This window comes from Acomys minous, assembly GCF_964271855.1.
Source record: "Acomys minous genome assembly, chromosome: 7".
Lineage (NCBI taxonomy): Eukaryota > Metazoa > Chordata > Mammalia > Rodentia > Muridae > Acomys > Acomys minous.
Window position 1 is genome coordinate 101,552,009 of NC_140488.1, and position 26,706 is coordinate 101,578,714.

Genomic DNA, 26,706 nt, shown 5'->3' on the forward strand with positions numbered 1-26,706 from the left:
ATGGCCTAGGGGCAATGGTGACAGATGCCTCTCTCAGTTCTGTGAAATTCTCCTCTCTTCCACTCTCCTGGCATCCTGGGACAAGAGAACTAAGGAAACACTCTGATACACAGAACCAATATACAAGCATATTCATAAGTCACTAGATTCATAAGCTACTAGATTCATAAGCCAATAGATTCAAAGACATGTGTCCCCAAATGACTGATGAAGCCTGTACTAGATTCAAAGACATGGGTCCCTGAATCACACACACACACACACACACACACACACACACACACACACACACACACACACACACGCTCCTGTGTGTGCGCCCACTTGTGTGTGCGTATAAATGCATATGTGTGGTGTTTGTAGTTGTTTGTGTACCTGTCTGTGTCAAGGTCAGAGGTCAACTCATGGGTCTTCCTCCATTGCTAACCACCTTCATTTCTAGATAGTCTTTCATTGAACCTAGAGCTTACTGATTCAGTTAGACTGGAACCGATGAGCTTTAGGAACCCTTCTGGTTTTCTGATCCATGTACTCCTAGTGCTGGGGTTGCAGATATGCAATACCACACCCAGCTTGTATCAGAGATAAAAGTTCTGTATTGGAGATACAAACTCATAATTGCATAACAAGTACTTTACCAAATGAGTCAGGAACCTGGTTCCCAGGGTTGTTCTTATAGGGTTATCTGAACGGTACAAACTTGGGGAGCAGTGTTCACTGAGAATGGAAGGTAAATAGGGCTCTCTGGATGATACCAAGCACATTTGAACATTCCCATCAACCTTGCCTTCATTCTTTTTTTTTCTCCTTTATTAATTTATTCTTGTTACATCTCAATGGTTATCCCATCCCTTGTATCCTCCCATTCTTCCCTCCCTCCCATTTTCCCCTTATTCCCCTCCCCTATGACTGTTCCTGAGGGGGATTATTTCCCCCTGTATATGTTCATAGGGTATCAAGTCTCTTCTTGGTAACCTGCTGTCCTTCCTCTGAGTGCCACCAGGTCTCCCCCTCCAGGGGACATGGTCAAAGGTGAGGCACCAGAGTATGTGAGAAAGTAATATCCCACTCTCCACTCTACTGTGGAGAGTGTTCTGTCCATTGGCTAGATCTGGGTAGGGGTTTAAGGTTTACTGCCTGTATTGTCCTTGGCTGGTGCCTTAGTTTGGGTGGGACCCCTGTGCCCAAATCTGCCTATCATAATGTTCTACTTGTATTCAGCTATTAAAAACAAGGAATTCCCGAAATTTGTGGATAAATGGATTGAGCTAGAAATGATCATAATGAGTGAGTTAACCCAGAAGCAGAAAGACTCAAATGGTATATACTCACTTATATCTGCATATTAGCCCAAGGGGCATGTCCCACGAAAGCCTTCACTTACCAGGAAACTGAGACAGAGGGGAGGACATTCTAGTGGGACTCTAGATGAGAGAATCATGGGAGAATGGCAAAGTAGAAGGATCCAGAGGGCCTTCATTCTTTGATTAGATATTTAATAACACCCTGTGGGATCAAATCATGATTCCTTGATAAAATGAGTTTTTCTACAAAGAGGATGTGAACAATTTCTTTGGAAGAAAATCCATTACCATGTAAGCATGAAAATAATCGTTCACTCCATCCCCATCTAACTTAAAAGGGGGCAGGCTTGAGAAGCAAGCTATAGCAGCCTCTCCTCAGAATTATGAAGCAATAAAATGATATCTATTCATGGGGCTGTGTAAAGTGATGACATACAGAAAAATAAGAAAGCACAGATACAATACATTGCCATTTAACTTAAGCCTAATTAGGCCAGCTCATGTTGTCCTACCCAGTAGCTAATATGAAGAAAGCTGCATGTGTCCAAGGGATATCTGTCAGCTACAGCTGGTGGACACATCAGGCTGTTTCTGACCACATTGGATCTTAAGCAATCTAGGAAATATGGTGTCTTTCTGGTGTTAGTTTCCTTATCTATCACATTAAGAGAGTGAATAAATACTGTTCCATCGCCCTCTGTGTCACAGGAACCTCTTTAGGAGGGAGAAAAGCAGCCAGAGGGCCCTATAAAAGCATGTTAGACAACAACTAGATGGGGAGTGCTTGAATGAGGATAGGGCCAGGAACTGTGAATCTAACTCAAGATGCTTAAGGCTGATTGTAGTCATCTTTACATGTGTGTGTGTGTGTGTTTGTGTGTGTGTGTGTGTGCACATGCATGCACACATTCACTATATATATATATATATATATATATATATATATATATATATACACACACACACACACACACACACACACACACACACACACAAATATATGAGAAAAAGTCTTGCTATGTAGCCCTGGATTACCTCAAGCTTAAGGCAATCCTCCTGTCTCATGTTCCTGTTTGTTGGGATTACCAAGCATATGCCACCACATCCAGCAAAGTAATTTTATTGCACAATGCAGCAAATTTGAATTGAAGCTGTTTTGTGGTACAAAAAAATGCTGCTCTGTCCAATCTGCCAAGCTGAGTTTCAGTCTTGGCATCACATAGCCTGCACTGCTGTAACAAAATGCCACAGACATTGTGGTTGAATTAATGTGTAAGATCAAGGTGCCAGCAGGGCCAGTTTCCCCAAGACTTATCTCCTAGGATGCCATATGGGCATCACTATGCCCTTGCTGTGTCATCATATGGCCGTCTCTGTGTGTATAGGTACTGCTTGGATTCTTCCACCTTTTAAAAGGACATTAGTCCTGTTGGGTTAAGGATCTACCCAAATGGACTCATTTGACTTTAAGCTCGGTATCATTTGCACAGAGAGAGAGAGAGAGAGAGAGAGAGAGAGAGAGAGAGAGAGAGAGAGAGAGAGAGAGAGAGAAGAGAGAGAGACAGACAAACATAGACACAGACACACAGACACACAGACACACACACACACACACACACACACACACACACACCACCACCACCACCACCACCACCACCACCCACTGCATCAACCATAACATTAGGGTTAGGGCTTCGCTATAGAAATTTAGAGGGACCCAATTCAGTCCTTACCAGGACTGGAACTGTCTGTGCTAGACAGTTGTGATGAAGCAATTTCCTATAAATGCTTCCCTTTCCATATCATGTGAAACTTTGAAACATGTAAATTTGTAGAACTGACTTAAGTGAACATAGTGGGTTCCCTGAATGTTGGTCTAGCCCTAAAACAGCCTGAAGGAAGCAAACATTGCCACTTTTCCTGTAATAAAATGCTAGCTTCTTCTGGGCACGCATCTGCTAGTGTGACCATTGCCAAGGGAAGTGAGGCACTCCAGGCTTCTCACAGAAGAAGGGGCCTGGGTTCAATTAGTAACTCCTGAAAATCCACTTTTCCAAGTTGATTTATCTCAGCTGCTTGGGGATGACCTGCCAGAATAAGGGCATGTGCATTCATCCAATGAGAGGTAATGATTTTCATAGTGGCACTATTACTTGGTATTTGGTCAATCACCATGCTTCAGTAAAAACATCACTGTGTCCTTAATATTGTCCTTGGGTCTTCATAATTATATGTGGTTGCTGAGAATGATACCCCAGAGACCTGAGCTATTTCAGAGGCTTGGAGACGCCAGGTAAAAAAAAGGCAATTTTCCCTTTGGGTTCAGATACTTTTCATTCTCACTCTGCAGATACTAATTAACTTCAAGTGTACAGAGCTAGCAAAGATTTGATGCTGTGAGAGGTCACTATTTAAAGTCAACTGGAACTGTTCAGTGGTGATCCCTCCTACATATCAGTAGCCAAATAAGCTCTAACCTTGATCTAGATGACACTCTTTACTTTTCTACACCCCATAAAAGCTTTACTAAGGACTTCTCCACTTTGATACTAGTGGCATTCAGGGTAATCTGTATGTGGAATGACCTGTCCTGGACATTACTCAGATTCTCACTGCTACTCCATAGCAGCACTCCTGCTCACACCCACCTAAACACACACACACACACACACACACACACAACTGTGGCAACCAAAATTTCCTCAGCTACTACCAAATGTTACCCCTTATTGAGAACCACTGTCCAAACTGAAAGCAAGGGAGGGAAGGACTAAAGTAATTGAGTGACCACATGACTAAACAACCCACTCCTAGTTAACTACCCAAGAAAACTGAAAGCATGCCTGCTTTACAACTTACACAGGAATCTTCTCCCCAATAGCCCAACTGGAGACATCCCAGATGTCGATCGATAGAAGAACGAATAGACAAACTGTGGCTTATCCGTACAATGATAAGTTATTCTGTCACAAAGAGCATGAAGTACTAAGACAAGCTTCGACATAGATCAATCTTGAAAATCCCAAGTGGTACAAGCCAATCACAGAACGGCACACAGTGGTTGCCTAGGACTAGGACAGCTAAAGAAATAGAAATATTTTTACTTTGATGGTGGTGAGGATGGATGAAAAACGTTTTCTAATAGAACTACCTAATTATACATTTAAATGGGTGGATGGCAGGTTATACAATTATCTCTTTTTTTTTTTCTCATGTGAGAGATTTATTTGTTGGGGAAAGGAGGTATACAGAGATTGCCTCTGAATGAGGATGGAAGGGGAAAACAAGGTGGGCCTTGAAGGCACTGGCTTTTGTTTTTTTTTATTAATTTATTCATATTACATCTTAGTTGTTAGCCCATCCCATGTATCCTCCCATTCCTCCCTTCCTCCCACTTCCCCACTACTCCCCTCCCCTCCCCTATGCCCTAGGGTCCTCCGCAAACTATGCCAACAGCCAAGGAAAAAATAGGCAGTAAACCTCGAACCCCTACCCAGACTAGCCAATGGACAGGACATTCTCCACTGGTGAGTGGAGAAGGAGATCTAACTTTCACACAAACTCTGGTGCCCCATATTTGAACATGTCCCTTGGATGGAGATGCCTGGTGGCACTCAGAGGAAAGATAATAGGTCACCAAGGAGAGACTTGATACCCTATGAGCATATACAGGGGGAGGAGGTCCCCCTCAGATATACAATTATCTCAATAAAGCTTTACAGAGGATGAGTAAGAGCAAGATGACTTAGTAAGTGAAAGTGCTTGCTGTGCAAAGCTAAGACTGGGGCTTGACTTCTGGACCCCAAGTGAAAAAAGATCAGGATGCAGTAGCATCCATCTATAATCCCAGCACTTCTACAGTGAAATGCAAGACAGAGAAGAGAATGGATGCTTATCGAGAAGGTAGTATGAAGTACACAGTAGGAAAGAAGCAACAGAGACTCTGCCTCAAACAAGATGGAAGGAGAGAAACAACTCTCAGAAGTTCTGCTCTGGCTGGCATCCACACATAAGCTGTGGCACACATGTGCACATACTTACACTCTCTCAGAAAGATATCATATGCACATCTACGTACAATAATAATGATCACACAATAATAATAGTGACATAATGATAATAATAATGATATTTGTAAAAGGAAAAATGAATCAATAAGAAATAAAGGCAGGGCCACATGGGTTTATGCAAAGTCCATCTCTCCATTCAGATGCTAAAAGGTGATGGACAGGAATAAAGGACTTCTAGTGCAAGGGATCAGTAGATGAAATTGGAGGAGCAGGTGGTAGAAATTTGACCTTCTTTCAAAATTAAAATGCCACTATAATCTGCCACTAAGTAAATCATGATCAAGAACTAAATCTGAGTAAATCATTTCACATGGAGAGAGTATCGGTAGGTGAGCTTGATGGTACCAAGGGCCCTACACGTGACCATCTTCAACATCCAGCTTATCTTGCTCACTCATTTTCTGCAATATAGTTTTTACTTAAAAACACAGATCATGATGGCTGCCTCTGGGCCATCTGCCTTGGGTGATGTCACTTAAATTGGATTCTAGTCATATTCCTTAGCAGATGGCAAGTTCTTTAACTTTTTGTCTGTGGTGCTTAGGATTGAACGTAGAGAGCCTCACGCATGCAATGTAAGCACTCTACCACAGAGTTATGATCTAACCCTCTAAATTTTTTTTCCTTTAAGATAGGGTCTCACTAAGTTGCCCATGCTGATTTTGAATTCACTCTGCAGGCTAGGCAGTCTTGACTTTGCCATTCTCCTGTCTTCACCTCCTGAGTACATGGAATTTCAGGCTGGAGCCACTTGGCCCAGCAGACTTTTATTTTTAACACTTTTTTGGTGTGGTGCTGGACATGGAACCCAGAGCCTTGTGCACACAGTAAATGATGTATCACAACCTTCTGTTAGAATAAATTGTGTCTGTTTGGCCTAGGAAGCCAATAGCTGATACAAAGAGACTGAGACGTATTTCAAAGCTGCAAGCACTGTGCTGGACAGAATCTAAACTGCTACAAATCTAACAATAAACTACTTTAATCCTCATAACCTACATATATCCCAAGCCCTTGCCAATCTGATGCTCCTCCAGTGGCTTCTCTCCCCCAACCGTCTCCATCAACTGTCAGCCCTCAACTCTTAACTGTCAACCTCTCCAGGCTCCTCCCACCTCCCATGCAAGTCCCGCCTTCCACTTCCTGTCCTTCTGCCCAGCTGATTGGCTAAACATCTCTTTATTGACAACTACTACATCCACTCAAGGCATTCCTCCACACCTTCTATTTTAAACAATCTCTTTGAGCCTTCTCCAGTTCTCAGCCAAAATGGATGCTAAGTAAAAACACTGTTCTGATATCTCCTTGCCCCCTTCTCCTCCCCCCACAAAAGATCACTATCATTTACAAAGTGATGAAACTATACACACACATACATTTCATGTGTCTATATAGTCTGGGCCTTGTTTTATTATCTTTACCTTATAAATAGAATCCAAAAATCTACTATACCCACATGTGATAACACATGCCTGTAGTCGCAGCTCATGGGAGGCTGGGGCAATAGGATTATTTGAGCCCAGAGACTCAGGGCCAGCCTGGGCCATTTAGTGAGATCAGTCCCCTTACCACCACCACCACCACCACCATCACCCCAACCACCACAATCAACAACAACAATAACAACAAACAAGCATTTATAGTTCTGAAAACCTCTTTGTAAATTTCTGTAATTATAAAGTCTGCACATTAGATTGGTTCCAGCAGCATTGAGAAAATATAAGTTGTAGATCTGCCTTGGGTTCGAGCATTAATTATGCCCTGACCTATAGTAGTAAAACATCTACCCAGAAGGAGGCAAAAATTAAACAAATCAGGCTTCATTAGTGGTGGTTAATGTCCTATTTGTTTTGAATGGAGTGTTTGAATGCCAAGCTTCTTTGGGAAGAATTCCATGAAAATCCAGTAGAATGCAAATGGACAGATCTATGACAAAGGACCTAACTTCAGGCTGGAGCCGCTGAGGTCTTCTGAGACAGCTATGTTGCCCTGTGAGTCACCTAACAAGGATAAAAGAAAGCTGATACCCGTATTTGCTTTCCCTTTCTAGAATCTCTAGAGAAAATCTGACCCAGATTTGAACTTAGTACCTAAAGGTTTCTTAGGTTCCAGCACTGTGGGTACAGTGCAGTCCTGCTTTCTGCTCTAGTTTTATGAATACTCTGGGCCACAGGCCTAGAGATAGCCTGCAGAAAATCAGGTCAGGGGACAGGCTCAGACTCTCATTCACTAGAGTAGGGAAGGCACATGGCAATGGAATGCATCAAAACCATGAGCTGGCTTGAGCTGGGCCTGCCCTGGCTGAAAGCCCAAGGAGAAGAAGATGAAAGGCCCCACAAACAAGAACCCCTTGCCAGCACTAACGTATCAGCATCTGTATTTGTTTAAAACATGTAGAGCCAGAGAAAGAGGGAGAGTTGTTTTCTCTTAGAACATTCGGAGCCAATTTCAGCACCCAGATCTTCACAGGAAAACCTCATGAGGCCCACGAGGTGTAAGTGGGCACTGGGGGCCAGAATTTCCTGACTGAACTGGAAATTCCAATGATAACTGACATCAGACTATATTAGAGGAAAGAAGAAACTGCTATACACTTGAACTGGCCTGGGCAATCATTGTGGTATTTATTCCATGCTGGAAACCCAAGTGCCAGATATTCATTTCAGTGGTTCTCAAAGTGGGATCCCCAGGAGGTTGTTAAAAACTCACTTTCTCAGGCCTTACTCAAGACCTCAGGGAACAGAAGTTCTAGGGTGGCAAATAGAAAATGGGTTTCACCTGTAGATTCATCCTCTGGGGATGGCAATCTGATGCATCTTTCAAGTGTGAGAAAATAGACAGTACATCTAAAATTCATGGGTAATGTGATCTTAGCCTCAGTTAGAACAAAGGAGAAACCTGTCCTGCCAATTAGAAAGTCAGCAGGTAAGTGTACACACTGAAAGCTTGCAGAGTCTGTACCCCTATGACTAGCTTATGAGGAAGGAAGCCACATGAGTAAGATTCCTCACTTAGAAACAATATTCAAGCCAGGGCCCTTCTACTATGATACTAGTGTGACATTTTAAAGCCAAATTGTGATTTTTTTTGTGCCAGAAAATGTTTTGTACATTGTAGAAAATTTAGCAACATCATCAATCTCTACCCATTACACAACTATATAGCACCACTTCCTTGGGTTGTGACTCCCAAAACTGTCCCCAGATCCAGCAGGAAAAAAGCCACCCTTGTTGAGGACTAATGTGTTAAACAACAGTCTGTTGGCTCTAGAATGGTAGGTGATTTTAGACAGTTCAGCCTCTGGGTTCTACAAAGACCTAAACTATGTTGGATATCAAATATACAGCATCTCTTATCTCAAACATCCAACATAGAAGTACAGTGAATAGATGACTTGGCTTCCAGCACTTTTCTCTAACCAATTTTCTAAGGATATGGAATTGAGCCACATCCCTGGACCTGAAGAATGGCCCACAGAGAACTTCACTGCAGAATCACTGCACAATCACTATGGCAATTTGATATTTGTGTTGTTGATTGCCTGGCCTGTGACAACACAAAGCAAAAGTTTCAGGCTATCAAATTACTAAGTTTTCTAATCCTAGTTGTGTAATGAAGGTGTCATTTTTTTTCAAACACATTGATGTTTTAGGGAACAGTCTGAGAATAATATAAATGTGGCATTTGCTTTTGGGTAATAATATCCATGATAATGTAGGTGAGCAAAGAAAGTGTTTCCAACCAAACACAACAACAACAACAACAACACACACACACACACACACACACACACACACACACACACACACACATACACACAGAACTCATATGAGAGAGAGAACTCATCCAGCTTGTTGTAATGAATTCCAATTCCCTCCTTTTACTCCGTGAAAGTAACTCTAAAGGCCCTTCAGTTGGCTACTTTACTGCCAACATGGGTTTTTCCCCCAAGGGAAAGTAAATATTTATTGTCATATTTATGAATTTCCCAAAAGACTCAGCAAGTGTAAAATGCACAAACTTACTGTGTGTTTTAGGTTTCTGTCCTTTTTAAATGATGTATCACTGACTAAGGTTTTGAGAATTGTGCACTAAGTCTATTTTTCCCATAATTCCCGTGTTTTAATCGCTGCTCCTTTTGGTGTATTACTGTGATTTTGAATACCATTTATGTCATGGAATAGCAGAATTAGCTCTACCTTCTCCCTAGGCCATGTTAAACGACAAAGGAAACCATCTGTTCTTTAGTTCCACCCTTTGACCTAACCTTCAGGTGATAGTCTAGCCTAGAAGTTTCTCCCTCTGCTCCAAGTTCCCAAGCTTCTGGTACATTTCCTTCTCAATACATTCAACTAAGCTTAGGGGTAGTGTCTGTCCAGGACTGGTCCATCCAAGTGGACCATGACTTCCTTAAGAACAGACACATTAAAGCTGGTCATGGTACACATTCTCTCTTCCTTTGTCATTCCACTCACCCACTCCGTGTCACCAGGCATTGGCGGAGCCCCAGTTTCCGGAAGATGTCCACCACTGTCTCCATGGGGGTGTGGTCTGTGACAGTGAAAGGGCTCAGGTTCAGAATGCGCCTCAGCTTCAGTGGATGTGGGCTGTTGGCAGGCAGCTCAGGGGGCTCCTCTGTGAAGTACATGATGGAATTGCTCACGATACCCTCTTGTCTCTGTCTGGCATTCTCTAGAGTAAGGGTGAGAAAAAAAATGGTAAGCCACACACAAACTTCTGGTACTTTACTACCCGCACCTGCCTGCATATAGCATCTCAGATTCTGACAAAGAGGAGTTCAGAGGGCAAAAGGCATAGTCATAACAAGTACTTTAGCCAAACATCTGTGGATCTGGCATCCCTCTCACATGCTGTGAGAGCAGGCCCCTGCTGTGAACAGAATGTTCACCGCCAACATCCTGCAAGATGGGCCCCCAACAACATGGTCCTTTACAGATGTCCACTGTTTTCCTGTAGAGCACAGAGCACTCCAAAAGACCAAAGGTCCTCCATCCTCACTTTTACACTATCTCACCATGGGCTGAAGTTTCTTTGAGGACAAAAAACCTCATTTCACTGCCCAGTAACCTTCACACATTTTTTTGTGTTTTGTTTTTTGTTTTGTTACAAGTGAGTTTACAACTGGCCTAAATGCCATGTTGAATCCTAGAGGAATGAGAAACCAATAAGACTTGCCTAGGCTCACAGCCCAGAAATGCAGCTCACTCCAAAATAAGACCCTTGGGACCAAAGAAACAACCCCAAGAAAGCTGTATCCATCCATCCCTTGATTCTCCTCTCTTTAAAATCTGCCATTTCATAGATTTCACAAAGAAAGATAGTAAAACTGTTATGGTAGCAATTAACTTATTTCTGTCTGTAGACAAGGCCATATGAAGCTGAAGAAAAGTAGGGTAACCGGAATTCATTAGAAATACAGCTTAATGTAGTGCTAGAAACCCAAGCTATTTTAAGTCACACGTGAAATAAATCCATCAGTCTCAAGATATTTCTCCAAGGCCATTTTCCTTCTGTTGGAATTTTAATCTTCCTTTTAGTTCATGGGAAAAGGTTAGGGAAAATGTACATCAGAGCCTGCCTTAAAAATGAACCTCAGTTTCTATAGTTCAGTTCTTAACCTTCTCAAAGATGACTACAATTCACCTATATTATTTCTTCAAAACTAAAATTCTTACTGCCTCCTCTAAGACCATTTAGTGCAACAGAGTCCTCTAATGGAAAACTGGCAGCATTAGGATCAGGCTGAGTCTGAAAGTGGGTCTCTGTTGTAAAGAGGAAAGGAGGGCCTGCTTGGCAAATGCCTGCACATTATATGGGTCAGGTTGAATCTAGCTATATCAAATAAGATGTGATTCAACCACAAATACCCGATGGCACTGACATACAGCATGTTTTCAACTGCAGACCCTGCACAAGCCACACTACAGGCTACACACTATGCCCTTGTCTCCTAAGCCAAAAGGGTTCTGTCTTAAAACTCTCAGGCACAGAGGCCATATTCAGTACGTACATATTTGCTCATTTCCACAAACCAGTAGTCTCTTAAAGTCCCAAATGACATGATTTCCATCCACTTCAACAATCAGATTGAACACCGGGACTGGATCAAGCCACAACCCTTAATCAAAAACTGATCACATGGATTTGCCAAGCTGCTTGTAAAACTATGCAGCAGTTGCTGAAATAAATAGCAAGCTCATGTTCCTCACAATCAACAGATACTCTTTGAAACCCTGATAATAGCAGCTATGACCTCAATGAAGTCTTGCTCACCAGTGTATCTCTTGTGCCAAGACCATGTCTAAGCATCTGGCAGGCACCAAATATTTTGTTAAAGACTTATTTTCGTGTGTGTGTGTGTGTGTGTGTGTGTGTGTGTGTGTGTGTGTGTGTTCGCGTGCGCACATGTTTGTCAAGGCCAGAAGAGAGCACTGGATACCCTAAAACTGGAGTTACAGGATGCTGTGAGCCACCTGACATGGGTACTAGGAACAGAACTTGGATCCTCTGGAAGAGCAGCAATTGTCCTTAGTGGCTAAGTAATCTCTTCAGCGCCAACACAAAACATTTTTGTCACATGCATTCATTTAGGTATGAATGGATAAGATCTAGTAAACATCAGTGTAACTAGCTGTTTGTCATGGAGCATAGACCACATATCATGGAGGAGACATTTGAAGGGAATGTCCAAGGGCTATCCACCACCAGACAAGAACCATAGCTGGGGTCAAATGGGAATCTGAGTTGTGTTTCTTGCTACTCCAGGTGACAATGGCTGATCCCTTCAGAATGACTCTCCTAAGTCACTTTGGAACTAGATGATAAAAATGTATATTAAGGTTTCAACTCTGGAGAAGGAGGTGCTATACATATAGCTCTGAGCCATATCTTCAACCCCCAAATTATAGTTTTTAAGACACATAAAATATGAAGAAAATACACTGAAATGCTAACCTACGATGGCCTTTGTTTAACAGTGGTGAGAATGAGGGTACCTTTTAAATTTTTCCAAAATTTTCAATAACCTAGGAGAAGTATATATTACTTTTACTTTCAACATATAACAAAAAGATTCATTTTTAAATGTTTGAGAGTTCAAGCACTCAAATGTATCTTTCAATGTTTTGGAGGGTTTTTTGTTGTTGTTGCTGTTTTGGGGTTTTTTGTTTCGTTTTTGTTGTTGTTGTTTGTTTGTTTGTTTTTAATGGTTTTCGGTTTTTTGAGACAGGGTTTCTCTGTGTAACCTTGACTGTCCTGGACACTTTGTAGACCACGCTGGCCTCGAACTCACAGAGATCCACCTGCCTCTGCCTCCTGAGTGCTGGGACTAAAGGCATGTGCCACTATGCCTGACTTCTTTCATGTTCTAATGTAGAAGGTTTCATCAGAATATTGTACTTGAACTAGTCCTGGTAGACATAGCTCCTTTAGAAATGATGTATATTTTATGAGCACCTGCTAAGGTTGTGAAACCTCATATTCTACTTTCTGGCAGCAATAGTGTCAAATGCAAAGTGGGTAATTAATACGGTGATGGTGACATGCATGTCACATAATGTGATAGATAAAGAAAATTTAAGAAATTAGAAGTAATCAAACACCCATCAAGCCTGTGAGTAACTTCAGAGCAATGATCTGAACTGGGAATAGTTCTGGCCCCACTCTCAGGGGAATTTGGTAATGTTTAGAGGCCCTTTTGGTAGTTACAAAATGGAAAGGGGGGGTACCACTGGATTTTTGTGGAAAGAGAGCAAGGATGCTGTTCAACACCCTACAGTGTGCACCACATCCCCAACCAGATCCAAATGTCATTGATTTTAAGGTTAAAAGCCTTTACTTTAGAGTAATTGTTTCCAGGGAAGCAATGCTCTATTATCCAGTTGGTTAAGAATGTGTCCATAAAACAAGCACAATTAACAAGAAAGGTTAAAATGGAAAATTGGAAGCAACTGCTCTCGTGCTAAGTAGCAGTATGACATGATTGAAAGAGTACATAGAAGGAAAAGATTATTTTATAAGATACTATCTACCATGGCATGGAGAGGTGTTACCCACTCCATATATCTTAACATTTCCCGGAAAGTAATTAGCACTACTATTTCACATGACCCATTCCAATAGTTAACAGTGCTTCCAGACAGAAACCTCTATATTTACAGAGCCTGTCTGGCAGATCTGAGACCTATCTTCTCATTAGATCCTAAACGTGGATCCTTTTATGCAAGTAAGCATCTTCCATACGCTCGAGAATCATTATTAAGTCATCCATCAGATGAGGAAAAAAAAAGAGTTCCCTTAACTCTTCCCTATAACTCTAACTTTCCATTCCTTTAATCATCTCTGTGGCTTTCCACTGAGTCCTCAAAGAACCTGCACTTGCTTAATTGCAGAAGCCAGGACTTGAAGAGCCTGAGCTCTGCTGAGTACAGAAGGATCTTCATATTCGCAAAGAGGAATGAGTAGTAAAATCCACTTGCTAGGAATTTGAACAAGGGTCACACAGGGCCCCCAGTGACTAATAACTCTGATGGGCGCAAGGTGGCGCTAAATATCACTCTTTGACAAAACATAATGACGTTTATGTATGTAGACACTATTATGAAATCCATTACTTTGTTTGCTAACTTTAAAAAAGTTTTTAAATTTTAGAAGAACAGAACATAAAATGTAGGAACATCCTTATTTTCCTCATTTTTCATTCTTTACTCATGATCATTTTCTTGAATAGTCTTTGCAGTAGCTCTGCTTCTAATCCCCTTAAAAGTAAATTTGGCAGGCTGGAGAGATGGCTCAGAGGTTAAGAGCACTGACTGTGCTTCCAAAGGTCCTGAGTTCAATTCCCAGCAACTACATGGTGGCTCACAACCATCTATAATAAGACCTAGTGCCCTCTTCTAGTGTGTAGGTGTACATGCAGGCAGAACACTGTATACATAATAATTAAATAAATAAATCTTTTTTTTTAAAGTAAACTTGACGTGGAAGTATTTTTAGCAAAATGTTTAATGTCCTATCTCAATAATCATGTAAGGACATATAATTCCTCAAATACGGGTCCTGAATCTCACTACCAGAATGAGGTGATCCTGCAGTTTCCACAGCACAGGAAAACAGCTTTTCTGGTTCCTTTCAGCAAAACACCCCTCATCTTTTTGCAAGTCATGTAAATAGCAGCTTCTGCACTATGATGGGATTAACTGAAATCACAGAAATATGATTTACACTGCATGATGCCTCTTCAGGTATTCCAAACAACGTTTCTGAGAGGGTGCACACTTGCAGAGCTTAAATCCCTTCTCCAACTAGTTGATGCCAATTACCACTTCCCACTTGATTACAGTAATGGATTTAAGCAAAATTAGTAAGCTATCTCTTAGCAGGTGTGCCTAGAGCAGCACAGTAGGCAATGGCATTTATTACTTCAGTTTCTAAACTCAACCACTGCATAAAAGATGTTGGGGGAACTGAATGCATTTTAAAGGCTGCTGATTATATTATTTTAAAACAAACCCAGCCCTACTTCAACAGCTTTTTAATGATCTCATTATTTATAAGGCAGCATTTGCCCCTCAAGGCACCTCCCTATTCCAAAACAGGACCTATATAAAGAGAAACATCTCAGAGCACTCACACAAGAATTTGCTATGGTACCTAAAATGTAAGCTCAAATTTTCCTTTCTGTGTGAACTAACCATTAAAGTTAGAAGGCAATGCTTATCTATACTAGCACGTGGAAAGCTTTAGAGAAAGATATCTTAAATATATTTTCAGCTATTTAATATGAGAAAGGAGCTTTAAAATGGAAAAGGAAGTGCCTGGGAAATAGGAACAAAGGGCCAGAGGATAAACAGCAGTCTGGTGAAGATGTGTTCACAGTGAGGTAATCAGCTGTCAGGAAGGAGGAAGAAGGTCTCATTGTTATGCTGCAGGAACATTCTGGAAGATGTGGTGGGATATAACAGTGCTGTATGGGCATGAAGGTTGTGCCAGAGGCTTGTCTCCCATGTAAGGTAGGGATATTTCACAGATCATGGAGCAAGACTGCTGATGAGAAGGGGATGGGATAGGCAGTGCATGGGAAGATGGGCACCAGTGCGGTGCTGAGAACTCCTCCCTTAAGTGGGATAACTATGCTACCTGGAAGTCAACTTCTGAGATAAGCTTTGTCTGTTCCATTGTATTCTCACAGCATTCCTTCCTTTCAGTTTTAGCCAACAATTCCTTTAAAAATGCAGCAGCAGCAGCAGCAGCAGCAACATTACATATCTCCTAGCAGGAATGGAGCCCCAGCCACTACCTGGACCCACAGCAACCACTTCTAACCCAAAATATTTACCCCAGGGCTTGAGTTTAAACCCTAACTCTTTACAATGTGAGTTAGCAGCAGAAGCACTGGGATGACTGGAAAGCCCAGAAGGAATAAAGAATCTCAGCATCCAGTGGGCCAGTCCAATAAGAATTTGAAACTTAACCTAATCCTGGGTGACAAATCTGCTTAAAGAAAAGCTTGGAAGCCTCTGGTTTTTAAAAAAAGTTTTTATCATAAATTTTGTTTCTGAGACTGTAATACAGGTGCCATTATTATACCATTTCCACCCCTCATCTTCCCTTTCCAATTCCTACGTTCCTTTGCCATATACTCCTCTAAATTCCATGTTCTCCCATTCTATAGTTATAGTGCATATGCATATGCATATTATGTACACACAGCCTATGAAATCCAATTAATGTTGCCCATATATGCACAGGTTTGGGACTCACCACATAGATTTAAGTGACATATTGGGGACTTGTCAAGAAGCCCCTGACTTAATGAACTACCTGGGACCCATGTGCTTATCCTAGGATACAAAAGCTAACACTGGTCTCTGAGAAAACGTGAGAACCTCCCTGTCCTTACTCACTTATAGCCAAGATCAGCTCCCGCCTCTGGGCAAAGCCAATGAGGCGCTCCGAGTCTCTGGAGACCACTACAGGAAAGCCATTGTAGTCTGTCTCCTTGATGAGTGTCTCCACATCCTCCACAGTCATGCTGTCCTGTGTTAGTACCGACAATGGTGGTTCTCCTCTCCGGGGCCGCATTACATCCGTGGCCAGGGTACGGTGAGTGAACTCATCCTTCACATCAAGAAATGGGTACCCATTCAGATGTATGTGGGCTTCATAAATGCCTTCTTTCCCAAAGGCATCAGCGACCCACTTGCTGGTGACAGCGGCTGCCATCAGTGGTACAATATACTCCAGACCTCCAGTCAATTCAAACATGATGACCACCAGGGACACTGTCATCCTAGTCACTCCTCCTATAACAGGAAAGTACAGTGAGATGGGAAATCTAAGCCACAGACCCCAGGAATGTGTGATTTATACAAACAGGCAAGTTTCCAGATCAGAATTTCAGCCCAAGCAGGCTCTCTAATGAGAACTCTTGATCATCTTCATACTTGTTCTAAGGAGTCAGTCCCACATGATGACTGGGCTCAAGCTCCGTTAAACCTAGCTTTGCATCAGGGACCTGTATATTGGCCTACAGGGAACCAATATATTGGAGAGATGAGAACCTTCTGCAAACATGTGAAGGTGTGTTGTGTGTGTGTGTGTGTGTGTGTGTGTGTGTGTGTGTGTGTGTGTGTGTTGAACGAGGCATGAGCTACTGAGATGTAGGAATTTACTTGTTACCAGAGGATAGATAGCCTACCCTTATCCCAAGTGAAGCCAATGATCTAATCTATTACTTTCAGCTTGTCTGACCTCTAAGGTAGATCACCACACTGCCCTCATCCTCCCCCCCCCCCCATCTATGGCTGTACCTAGACAAGCTGCAGCTCCCACCATTGCATAAAGCCCTGGGGTGACACAGTCTGCTCCAGGCCTGCACCAGTTCCTGAAGATGATCCAGTCATGGTGATGGTAGGCCAGCTGCTCCACGCCGATTCCCACCATCCGGCCTGCCATGGCTCCTACAGCCATGCTGGGAATGAAGAGGCCTGAAGGAATCTCGAAGGAGCATACAGAGAAAAGGCAGTCTGAGGAAAGGAGTTTACCCAGTCCCGGGGAGAGTGAGCACCTCCCACCCCCATAACATTTGCATTTGGCTTAGGTCCTCAAAGGAGACACAGCTCTTCAAAACCAAGTAAGCTGAGGAAAGGTGAGACAAATGATTTGACCCAAGCAGTCTCTTAGGTGGTGTACTCCACCACAACTCAAAAAGAACAGAGCTTGACACTTTCATTTCCTCTACTTCAAAAGCCAGCCCCTTTGCCTGCTGTGCATTTAAGAATGGTAAGCTTCGCTGCTGATAACATTCCAAGCCAGCATTTGCCACCTGAGCCTCTCACCACTTTCTCACTCCCCTAGCTGTGTTATTCACACTGGCTTTGAAAATTAAATGTCAAAGCCACAGCATGAGAATGGATAAGAAAGGCCTTCAACTGCTCCCAGGTAAAATAAAGAAACAGAATGCATTGTGTCACCATAGCTGGCCTGGATCCTCCAAAAGCTTTTCAAAGACTTAGTGCCCAGTTCAAAAGGTGATGGCTGGCACCTATCAGGGAGAGAGGAGAAAAAATTCCATTTCCTGACTAAATGCATTTTCCAAGAACCTTTCAGAATATTTTACAGCCAACTCAGAGGCAGCAAGGAAGCAGACTGTGTGGCCTAATAGTTGTTAGTAATGGCAAGTCATCTACTTTGAATGAAGACATATTTTGGTTTAGCTGGTGATAATACATGAGCTACAGAATTCCCTGACTTCGGTGTTCATGGAGAATTCACAAGCTTGTAAATCTCACAGCAGCTGCTCTTCTCAGCACCCCAGTAGCCATCTGTCTGAAAATGGAAGCAGATCTTTAACCTTGCTGAAGTGAAGGAGGCAGCCTCTTTGTGCAATTTCTACAGTTTGGAATGATCTTTGAGAAACTATCTCTTTCTGAATTTTCCTTACTCCACAGTCACTGAATCCCCTTTAACTTCAAAGTAGGCTTTTCTTAGTAAGCACCAAAGGGTACTAATAACATCTTCCTTGAACACAAAGATCGACTCCTTTGATAGGAACTGAAGGATAAGAGTAAGTCATCTGCTTAATGAGTTCTACCCATCTTGTGTCTTACAAAGGCCCCATTTCTGAGACTCTGTAAAAAGAAAACATTTTCAAATATCACATGGCAATAGTAATGTCCATACATGTTCATATTTTTATGAAGATTCATCAAGCTGTGACCAACTCTGTATGAATGGTATATTCTGATAAGTTTCTAAATAGAAATAATGTGGAATATACAAAGAATGAAATACTACTTAGCCAATAAAAGGAGCAAAGTATTATAGTACACCATGGATGAACCTTGAAACCATGATGCTGAGTGAAAGATGCTGGACACAAAAGGCCACATATTCCATTCCATTTATATGTACTGTCCAATATGTTTAAATCCACAGTATCACTTAACATATGATTAGCTGTAAGGGCTATAGAAGGGGTGAGTGGAGAATAACTATAAGTACAGTTTATTCAGAGGAATGAAAATATTCTGATTCTAAATAAACAGTTGCTACACCGTATTGTGGATGTACATAATGAAAATGATCTCTGTACTTTAAAATGATCAACTTGGCCAAGCATAGCACTAATCTATAATCCCAACATTTGAGAGGCAGTCTGATCTAAACAGCGAGGCACCATCTCAAAGAGAAAAAGAAAGCAATAATGCCTCAGTGCCCTTGGGGTTATGTATATCTGATTTGGGTTAAAACAGAGCTTCAAACCAGAATGAAAGAATATATCTTCTCTCCAAAAATAGAAGCATTCGGTATTATCCACAGTTCTCAAGGCCATCAAGATAAGATGCATGCAAATAGCCCATGCATACTTCCCAGTACAAATTCTCTGAATGCTGGCTTTGCGTGTACCCTTCCTTCAAGGGCAACATTTTGTATTGGGTTCTGTACTCCTCAGACTAGTACATTGCTCAGAATACAAATTATTCTCAAATGATGATTACTTCCTGAAATAGAGGCCAAATTGGGCTTTCTTTGTCCACTACCTACCATCATCCACTCAACAGCCAGGCCTATATTTGCATTGAACCAAGCCACCATCTACAGCCTCTTCAACTAGAAAGTGGAAATAACCAGGTGTAGTACCACATGCTGTTATTCTTAGTTCTTGGGAGACATACGATCTCTGTGAGTTCAAGGCTGGTCTGGACTATGTAGCTAGTTGTAGGAAAGAGTTAAATGGTGGGACCCAGCCCAAAAAATATAAAAAGAAAATGACAATAAAATCTCTACTTCATATGCTTGCTCTTTAAAGAACTGTTTCTTTTTTATTATTATTAAAAGAAGACCAAGCACATGAGAACATTCAAGAAAGGTCACTGTTCTTCTTCAAATCATAATTTTATTTTGGAGAATAATTTGCTATACCCAGAAAAATATGCCCTCACCTCTTCTTTCTGCTTCACTTACCTTCATGCCAAAGGTAAATATAGTAATGACTATTTTGAAGATCAATGCCAAGGCCAGCTGCCACATGGCTGTGTAAACCCCAACCCCGGCTGGCCGGTCCGGAATGTCATCCACAGGCCGAGTCATGTTGGGGTCATTGATGTAGTCACAGAGCTGGGAGGACTCAAGAGCCCCACAGTCATTGAATAGCTCCGAAATGAGCTCACTGGTACTCTGGCGAGTGTAGGGATTGGGATAGGCAATGATGGCAGTGATGGCTGTCACCACAATGACCTCCAATACTGGGTACTTCCCCAGCCTGGTGGTTTTACGCCTCCTGCACCAGGCAATGTTGCAGCGTGTGAAGAGGGTTCCCCAAAGACCCCCAAAGACTCCAAGCAGGATGAAGGGGAAGAGTTCAGCCATGTACCAGGGTGTATGATATTCCACGTAAAAGAGAACCAGGCGACTATTTCCAAAGGGGTTGATGGAACGCAGTGTGAAAGCTGCCACCAGGGCTGCAAAAAATGACCTCCACAAGGTTTTCAAAGGAAAGTAGTAACTGACCTGGGACAAACAAATAGAAAATCAGAGAGTGACCAGAGAATGGACTGCTCAGAGCCTTTCTCTTGGGTTAGCAGCTAACTGTTGACCTTTGGCCTAAAAGTCACAGTCTTAAGACCAAAAATATATGCAACTTATTTATCAGTTAAGTTTAGTTGTGACCAAAAAGGCACTTAAGAAAATTAATGTCTAAACATGGGCTGGCGAGCTAGAATACAACTTGGAGGTACAGTGTTTGAATAGCAGTCATAGAGCCTGGGTTCAGTCCTTAGTACTACAAACATTAATAAGCAAATAGCAAAAGTTGGATAGCTTTAATCAAAATGGGTTTGTGCTATGTTTGGAAGAGAAATAAAAGGCGTGGGGTGTAGCTGAGGAAGAGCACATGTTTAGTATTCTCTAAATCCCAGCACCACAAAATGAGAAAAATTAATATAAGTACTCATAATACTATTTACGCCACAAAAGTCCTCCCAAACTCAACAACTCTTACTATATGAGCAGCAGAATAGATTGAGGGCTGGAAAAGTCAGGCCTACAATTCAACTCTGACTCAGAATATATATTTATATGGCAGCAGAGTTTGTATATTTATGAATGTTTGGGGTTATAAAAGTAACTACTTATAACCTGACATATTCAAAAATACCATTTTTGTGACACATGAGAACTAAATAAAGGTGAAGTTTCAAAGCCCATAACGATAGTTTTCAGCCACATAGTCATGCCTACGCATGGAGATTGCGGCACGTACAGTCAGTGACCTTTTCAGAAAAAAAATTGTTAACCCCTGGAATGATCCATTAGGTTCCAAAACCAAATTGGAGCTAACTTGTCGGTGTTCCCATACTAGAAAACTCTCCAAAATATTGGCAATTTAGAAAACAGTATATGAGAACACAGGTATCAGCAGAAATTGTGCACTTTAATTAACTGTGTGAACTTTATTCAACAATTGTACTCTGCCAGCTACCCATGTGTTTCTGGCTATTCTAACCCATGAAAGCCCAGTCTCACCTCCTCTAGACTGAAGAGCACACCTCCTATAGGAGCACCAAAGGCCACAGAGACACCAGCAGCAGCTGCAGCTGAAAGCACCTGCAAAATGATTAGTTCAAGGTGAGCTCTGGAGACCTTAGTATGAAGGCTGGTAAGATGAGGTAGGGATTCCAAGAAGTTATGTCCCTTGCCAGTGGAGGTGGAAGGGAGCTGGCTCACCTCACGTCTCTTGCCCTCATTCTTGCTATACTTGGAGAAAAGGCTGCTGAAGAAGTTGCCACAGCAACAAGCAACATGGACCAGTGGCCCCTCTTTCCCAAGGCTTAGGCCAGAGGACACAACCAGCACCAGGGTGACAGTCTTGATTAGGAGAGTCCATTTCCCCAAGTAGCCTCTGATGATAAATCCACTTAAAATAGTCTTTATCTGCAACAGAAGATGGGGAGTGAAGGGGAATGAATTACATCCGTTCAAGTCTGTGAAAGAAACTGCAATGACTCTGAACAAGACTCACTAAATCACAGGGAGGGAAAGCTATTTCAGTTCCTGACCAGCAAAAGTTTTGTACCTTATCACTGTACCCCTCTTACCCATGGGGATACATCTAAAGATCCCCAGTGGACACCTTAAATCCAAGTTATGTCAAACTTTGTATATACCATATTAAAGTTCAATTCATAAATTAAGCCCAGTAAGAGATTAACACCAGGCCGGGTGTGGTGGCATACACCTTTAATCCCAGCACTCAGGAGGCAGAGGCAGGAGGATTGCTGTGAGTTCGAGGCCAGCCTGGTCTATAAAGTGAGTCCAGGACAGCCAATGCTACACAGAGAAACCTTGTCTCGAAAAAAAAAAAAAGAAAGAAAAGAAAAATAAAGAGATTAACACTAGTAATTAACAAAAAAGAACAACGATAACAAACAAAACATGTTTCCTGTTTGTTTGTAACCCAATATTAATGCCTTTTTTCATTTTAATTAAGCACTTACAAAATTTTTGCAACTTGGGGTATACAGTGGAACTACTACAAATTGCTTTTTTTGAAATGAGGTCTCACTATGTGGCCCTGGCTGTCATGGAACTCACTACATAGATTATACTAGCCTTGAACTGAGAGATTCACCTGCCTCAGTTTTTCCGAGTCCCTGAGATTAAAGGTGTGCACCACCATGTCCAGCCATAGATTGCTATTTTAAATTGATAATTTTAGCATATAAATGATGGGTTTCATATGATGTTTCTGTATAAATATATGTCATATACTTTGTTCTTGTTGTCTCATATTGAAAAGGATTTTAAGTACAGAGAGAACTATTTATTCCTTTGCAGACTTGCCCCATTTTTTCAATGCCAAATAACGACTTTATTCCTACAAGTACATTTAAGTCTTTGCCTAGAATTCATTTGGCTACCAGGATCTTTGATGGACTTTGCACACTGAAGCCTAATTTTCCAAGTGGTTCAATACTTTTCTACCTCCAACCTCTGTCACAATAGGCTAGAAAAAGTGAATGTTGACCATTGAGCTAGCAACTTTCAAGCTTCTGATTATATTCTTAAGATACTAGGTCAGTTAATCAAATTCCTATCCAGTTTTCCCAATTGTATGCTGTGTCATGGGATCATGTTTTTCCTTGTCAATGTCATCTACATAATAGAAAAATGTCTTCTTGTGGACATTATATAACAGAAAAATGTCTTCTTGTAGACATTACTCTGCCAAGTAAAACAACTTCTCAAAAGGCAAACATGATGCTTCTCAACCTCATCAGAATCACTTGGCAAACTACAAAATCTCAGGGAGTAGCTATCCCTGCATAGGTCCAATCAAGAACTAGCTTTCCCAACAGAGATCAAATGTAATTGCTCTGAGGTGCAGCCAAGGCAAAGGGAATTTTACAGCCAGATGATTCTAAAATGTTCTGCTCCTGGAAAGAGTAACACAAATATCCCTGAACTCTCAATCTTTAAGAGTCATCACTGAAACAAAATTTGTCTTTTTTTTGTTTCATTGTTTCCTTGTATTGTTTATCGTGTCAACTTTGTTGATTTGGGAAGGTTATGAATGGGATAAGCCATATTTTAAAGGTCTGTGGCCAGGATTCTTTTCACCTCAGGATTTCATTTCTTGTCTTTTAATGGAATAGGATTAAGACAGGATCTCACTATTTGAGCCAAGCTGACCTGATTCTCCTGCCTCCACCTCACAAGTGCTGAGATAACAGGTGTGCTCCACAGAGTCACTCAGATAATACTTCCTGGTTCTCAGTTTGAAGAGGAGAGGAAGAGAATGAGGAGAACAGAAAGGGAAAGGGAAATGAGGGAGAGAGAAATAGATAGATAGATGGATAGATAGATAGATAGATAGATAGATAGATAGATAGATAGATATCCAAAAAGTCTCTGTGAGTTCCTACTCACAGAATGAAAGTTAAATAGAATTTCTTTTTTTTTTTCTTTTATTTTTCTTTTATTTATTTATTTATTGGGTTTTCAAGACAGGGTCTCTCTGTATTAGCCTTGGCTGTCCTGGACTCACTCTGTAGACCAGGCTGACCTCGAACTCACAGCACTCCGCCTGCCTCTGCCTGCCGAGTGCTGGGATTAAAGGCATGCACCACCACGCCTGGTTAACAGAATTTCTTCAGCTAGTCTCATACTAGTAGTGGTTAAACTAGTATTTAACTAGTGGTAGTTGCCCTAATTGAGCCTGTGCTCTGGGGCTCTCAGATCTCTGTATTGAAGGGATGTTTGATTGTGCCTACCACAATCTAGACCTTTTGTGTTCCCTCAAATAAAAATATCTATAATTTTTGTCAGTTAGTTAATATGGATTTGTACCCTGGGGTACATTTTAAAAGCATAATACTACTTAGAAAATCACAAGCGTCTAAATTAACCAAGCCTTTGCCAGCAATGACATGTGGTGAATTGAATAATGTAATAGGTATTTTGTAATTCTCTATAATGATTTTATAAAATTGTCATGATCAAATTAGGAACTAAAGAAGACAGATTCATTCCCGGGAGATGCCCAAATCTAATTACTTTAATATGAATTGATAGAGACTGAAGTAAGCAGGGCTTTAGTGCAATGTATTACAGAGACTCTTACTCAGTGGTGTTACCCTTAAGAACAAAGCTCTTTCCGATCAATAAATGTTTGTATCAGTGCTCATATTTGGTAAAGAACAGAAATCAGTGAAGAATAAGTTTTGAGAGGATGTAATTTCTTGTCCAGTTCGTGGTGAACACTTGTGGCTTTTTGGAATTGAGAGGTTCAAAAGAAAACGATCTCTCCAAACTCTGAAATCCAAGACACTATGAGTGTTCTCTTTTGTGTTATTTGTGCATATGTATGGTATGCAGGTGCATGCATGCAGGTGCATGCACCCATGTATGCACATATAGAGATTAAAGGAGGGTGCTAAGCATTTTCTTTATCTTTCTCTACTAACTACCTTGATACAGAGTCTCCCACTAAACATGAAGCTGACTGTTTCACCTAAGCTGGCTGGTCAGTGAGTTTCTAGGATCTGTCCATCTCTGTTCCATAATGCTGGTGCTATAGGAACATACAGCCATGTTCAGCTTTTACTCGAGTGCTGAATATTCAAATTCAAGCCCTATACTTGCACACTCTTACCAAATGAGCCATTTCCTTTGCTGGAGTGCTCATTTTCAAATGTGCTTTACAAAACATCTATGGTGCATTTATTACACAGAAAAACATCTCTAAATTAGCATTTTAAAATGTTTATAGTGGGTACGGTGATGCACATCTGTAATCCCAGGCAGGACTCAAGAAGCATGAATAGAAAGACTGATGAAATGTCAAGGCCAGCCTGCGCCACGTTGTAATTCTACAGTTTGAGCTATATAGTGAGATCCTGCCTTAAAAGAATTTCCAAAAGGATTTTTATCTTAAATAATCAAAATATCATAGAAGACAATTCTTAGAAGGATAAGCAATTTTGAAAACCTACTTTGTCTAGTTTGTCACTCAGTAACAGAGAGCTTGCCAGTCTCATCCTCAGCATGATAAAATAATGTGAATATGTACCTATGTGCATTGTGTTCAGCGTCTGCTCTTGTGTCATCTGACATACAACATATTCCACTAGACCACATGACTCCACTAAGGCATGGTAGCTTTTGTAAGCAGCTCAGCCCATACCTTTGCTATTGTGAAGCAGCATGGCCCCAACTCTTACTTTAAGTCAATTTCCACTGTGATATGGCTATTGAATAAGAGGCGCTTCTTTTAAAAATAAGATTTATTTATTTACTATTATGTATACAGTGCTCTGCCTGCATGTACACCTGCAGGCCAGAAGAGGGCATCAGATCACATTATAGATAGTTGTGAGCCATCATGTGGTTGCTGGGAATTGAACCCAGGACCTCTGGAAGAGCAGTCAGTGCTCTTAACCTCTGAGCCATCTCTCCAGCCCAAGAAGGTTCTTTAATGCACAAAATATAGACTTACATAGACTTTTCACTTTGACCATCTTCTCCAAGAACTGTCATAAATTCTGTTTTCCTAGGTGAAGGATTTCCAGCTCTACTACACTAACAATGCATGCATTACTACTGCTGACTCATACTAGCTGACTTTGACTGTGAAACTCCCATTCGTTCATGAAACTTTCAGACTATCTTGAGTGCTCATTGATGCAGTGCTGGAGAGCTGGCTTTGGTGGGGCAGGTATAGGAGAGCTGGCAGGCTGACCAACTCAGCTGCCACCCAGGCCCAATTCCAGGGCTTTGAGTTGGCTCACTCCAACATGTACTCCATCTATGAACTGCTGGAGTGTGTAAAGGGGCCAGTCCTGCAGAATCAAAGGAGCAAGATTTCCATGACCCAGGGCAACAACTGAATATCCAAGAGGAGTCCTGCTGAGGATGCAGTACTGATAGTGTAGCAGAACCAGACCAATGACTCATTTCAATGAACATTTGCAAGTAAATCTGCTTGGAGAAAAAAGGTATACTGTGTGACAGACTGCAGCTTCCACAAAAGCTGCAGTCTTTTTTAATTTTTTGTTTTCTTTTGGAGGGGCCTGTAAGGTCAGAAGACGAATATGGAGCTATGGGGAGACAGTGGGATTGGAGTGTGTGATGTGAAATCCTAAAGATCAATAAAAAGTTGTTTTTTAAGTAATTGTATGTCGTTAAAAGAGACTTAATAGGGCAAGCACAGAAATATCTTCTACCCAGTAGATATCTTTGAAAACCCTGTTTCCCTCCTCAGTAGCACCTTCCTTCTTCCCCCTCCACTTCCAATAATTCAATTGCATTTC

At 41.5% G+C, this 26,706-nt stretch overlaps 1 protein-coding gene across 4 annotated transcripts in view; it reads right to left on the reverse strand.

The window, feature by feature from the left end:
* Window positions 1-26,706, reverse strand: part of CLCN4 (chloride voltage-gated channel 4) — a 68,403-nt gene that overhangs the window by 4,319 nt on the left and 37,378 nt on the right. For all 4 annotated transcript variants that reach the window (XM_084790585.1, XM_084790584.1, XM_084790587.1 and 1 more), the window contains 6 exons: window positions 21,623-21,829; window positions 21,422-21,502; window positions 19,862-20,407; window positions 17,206-17,392; window positions 16,300-16,698; window positions 9,850-10,066 (listed from right to left, as the gene is read on the reverse strand). In XM_084790585.1, the coding sequence (XP_084646711.1) occupies window positions 9,850-10,066; window positions 16,300-16,698; window positions 17,206-17,392; window positions 19,862-20,407; window positions 21,422-21,502; window positions 21,623-21,829 (1,637 nt within the window). The remainder of the gene's footprint in view (window positions 1-9,849; window positions 10,067-16,299; window positions 16,699-17,205; window positions 17,393-19,861; window positions 20,408-21,421; window positions 21,503-21,622; window positions 21,830-26,706) is intronic.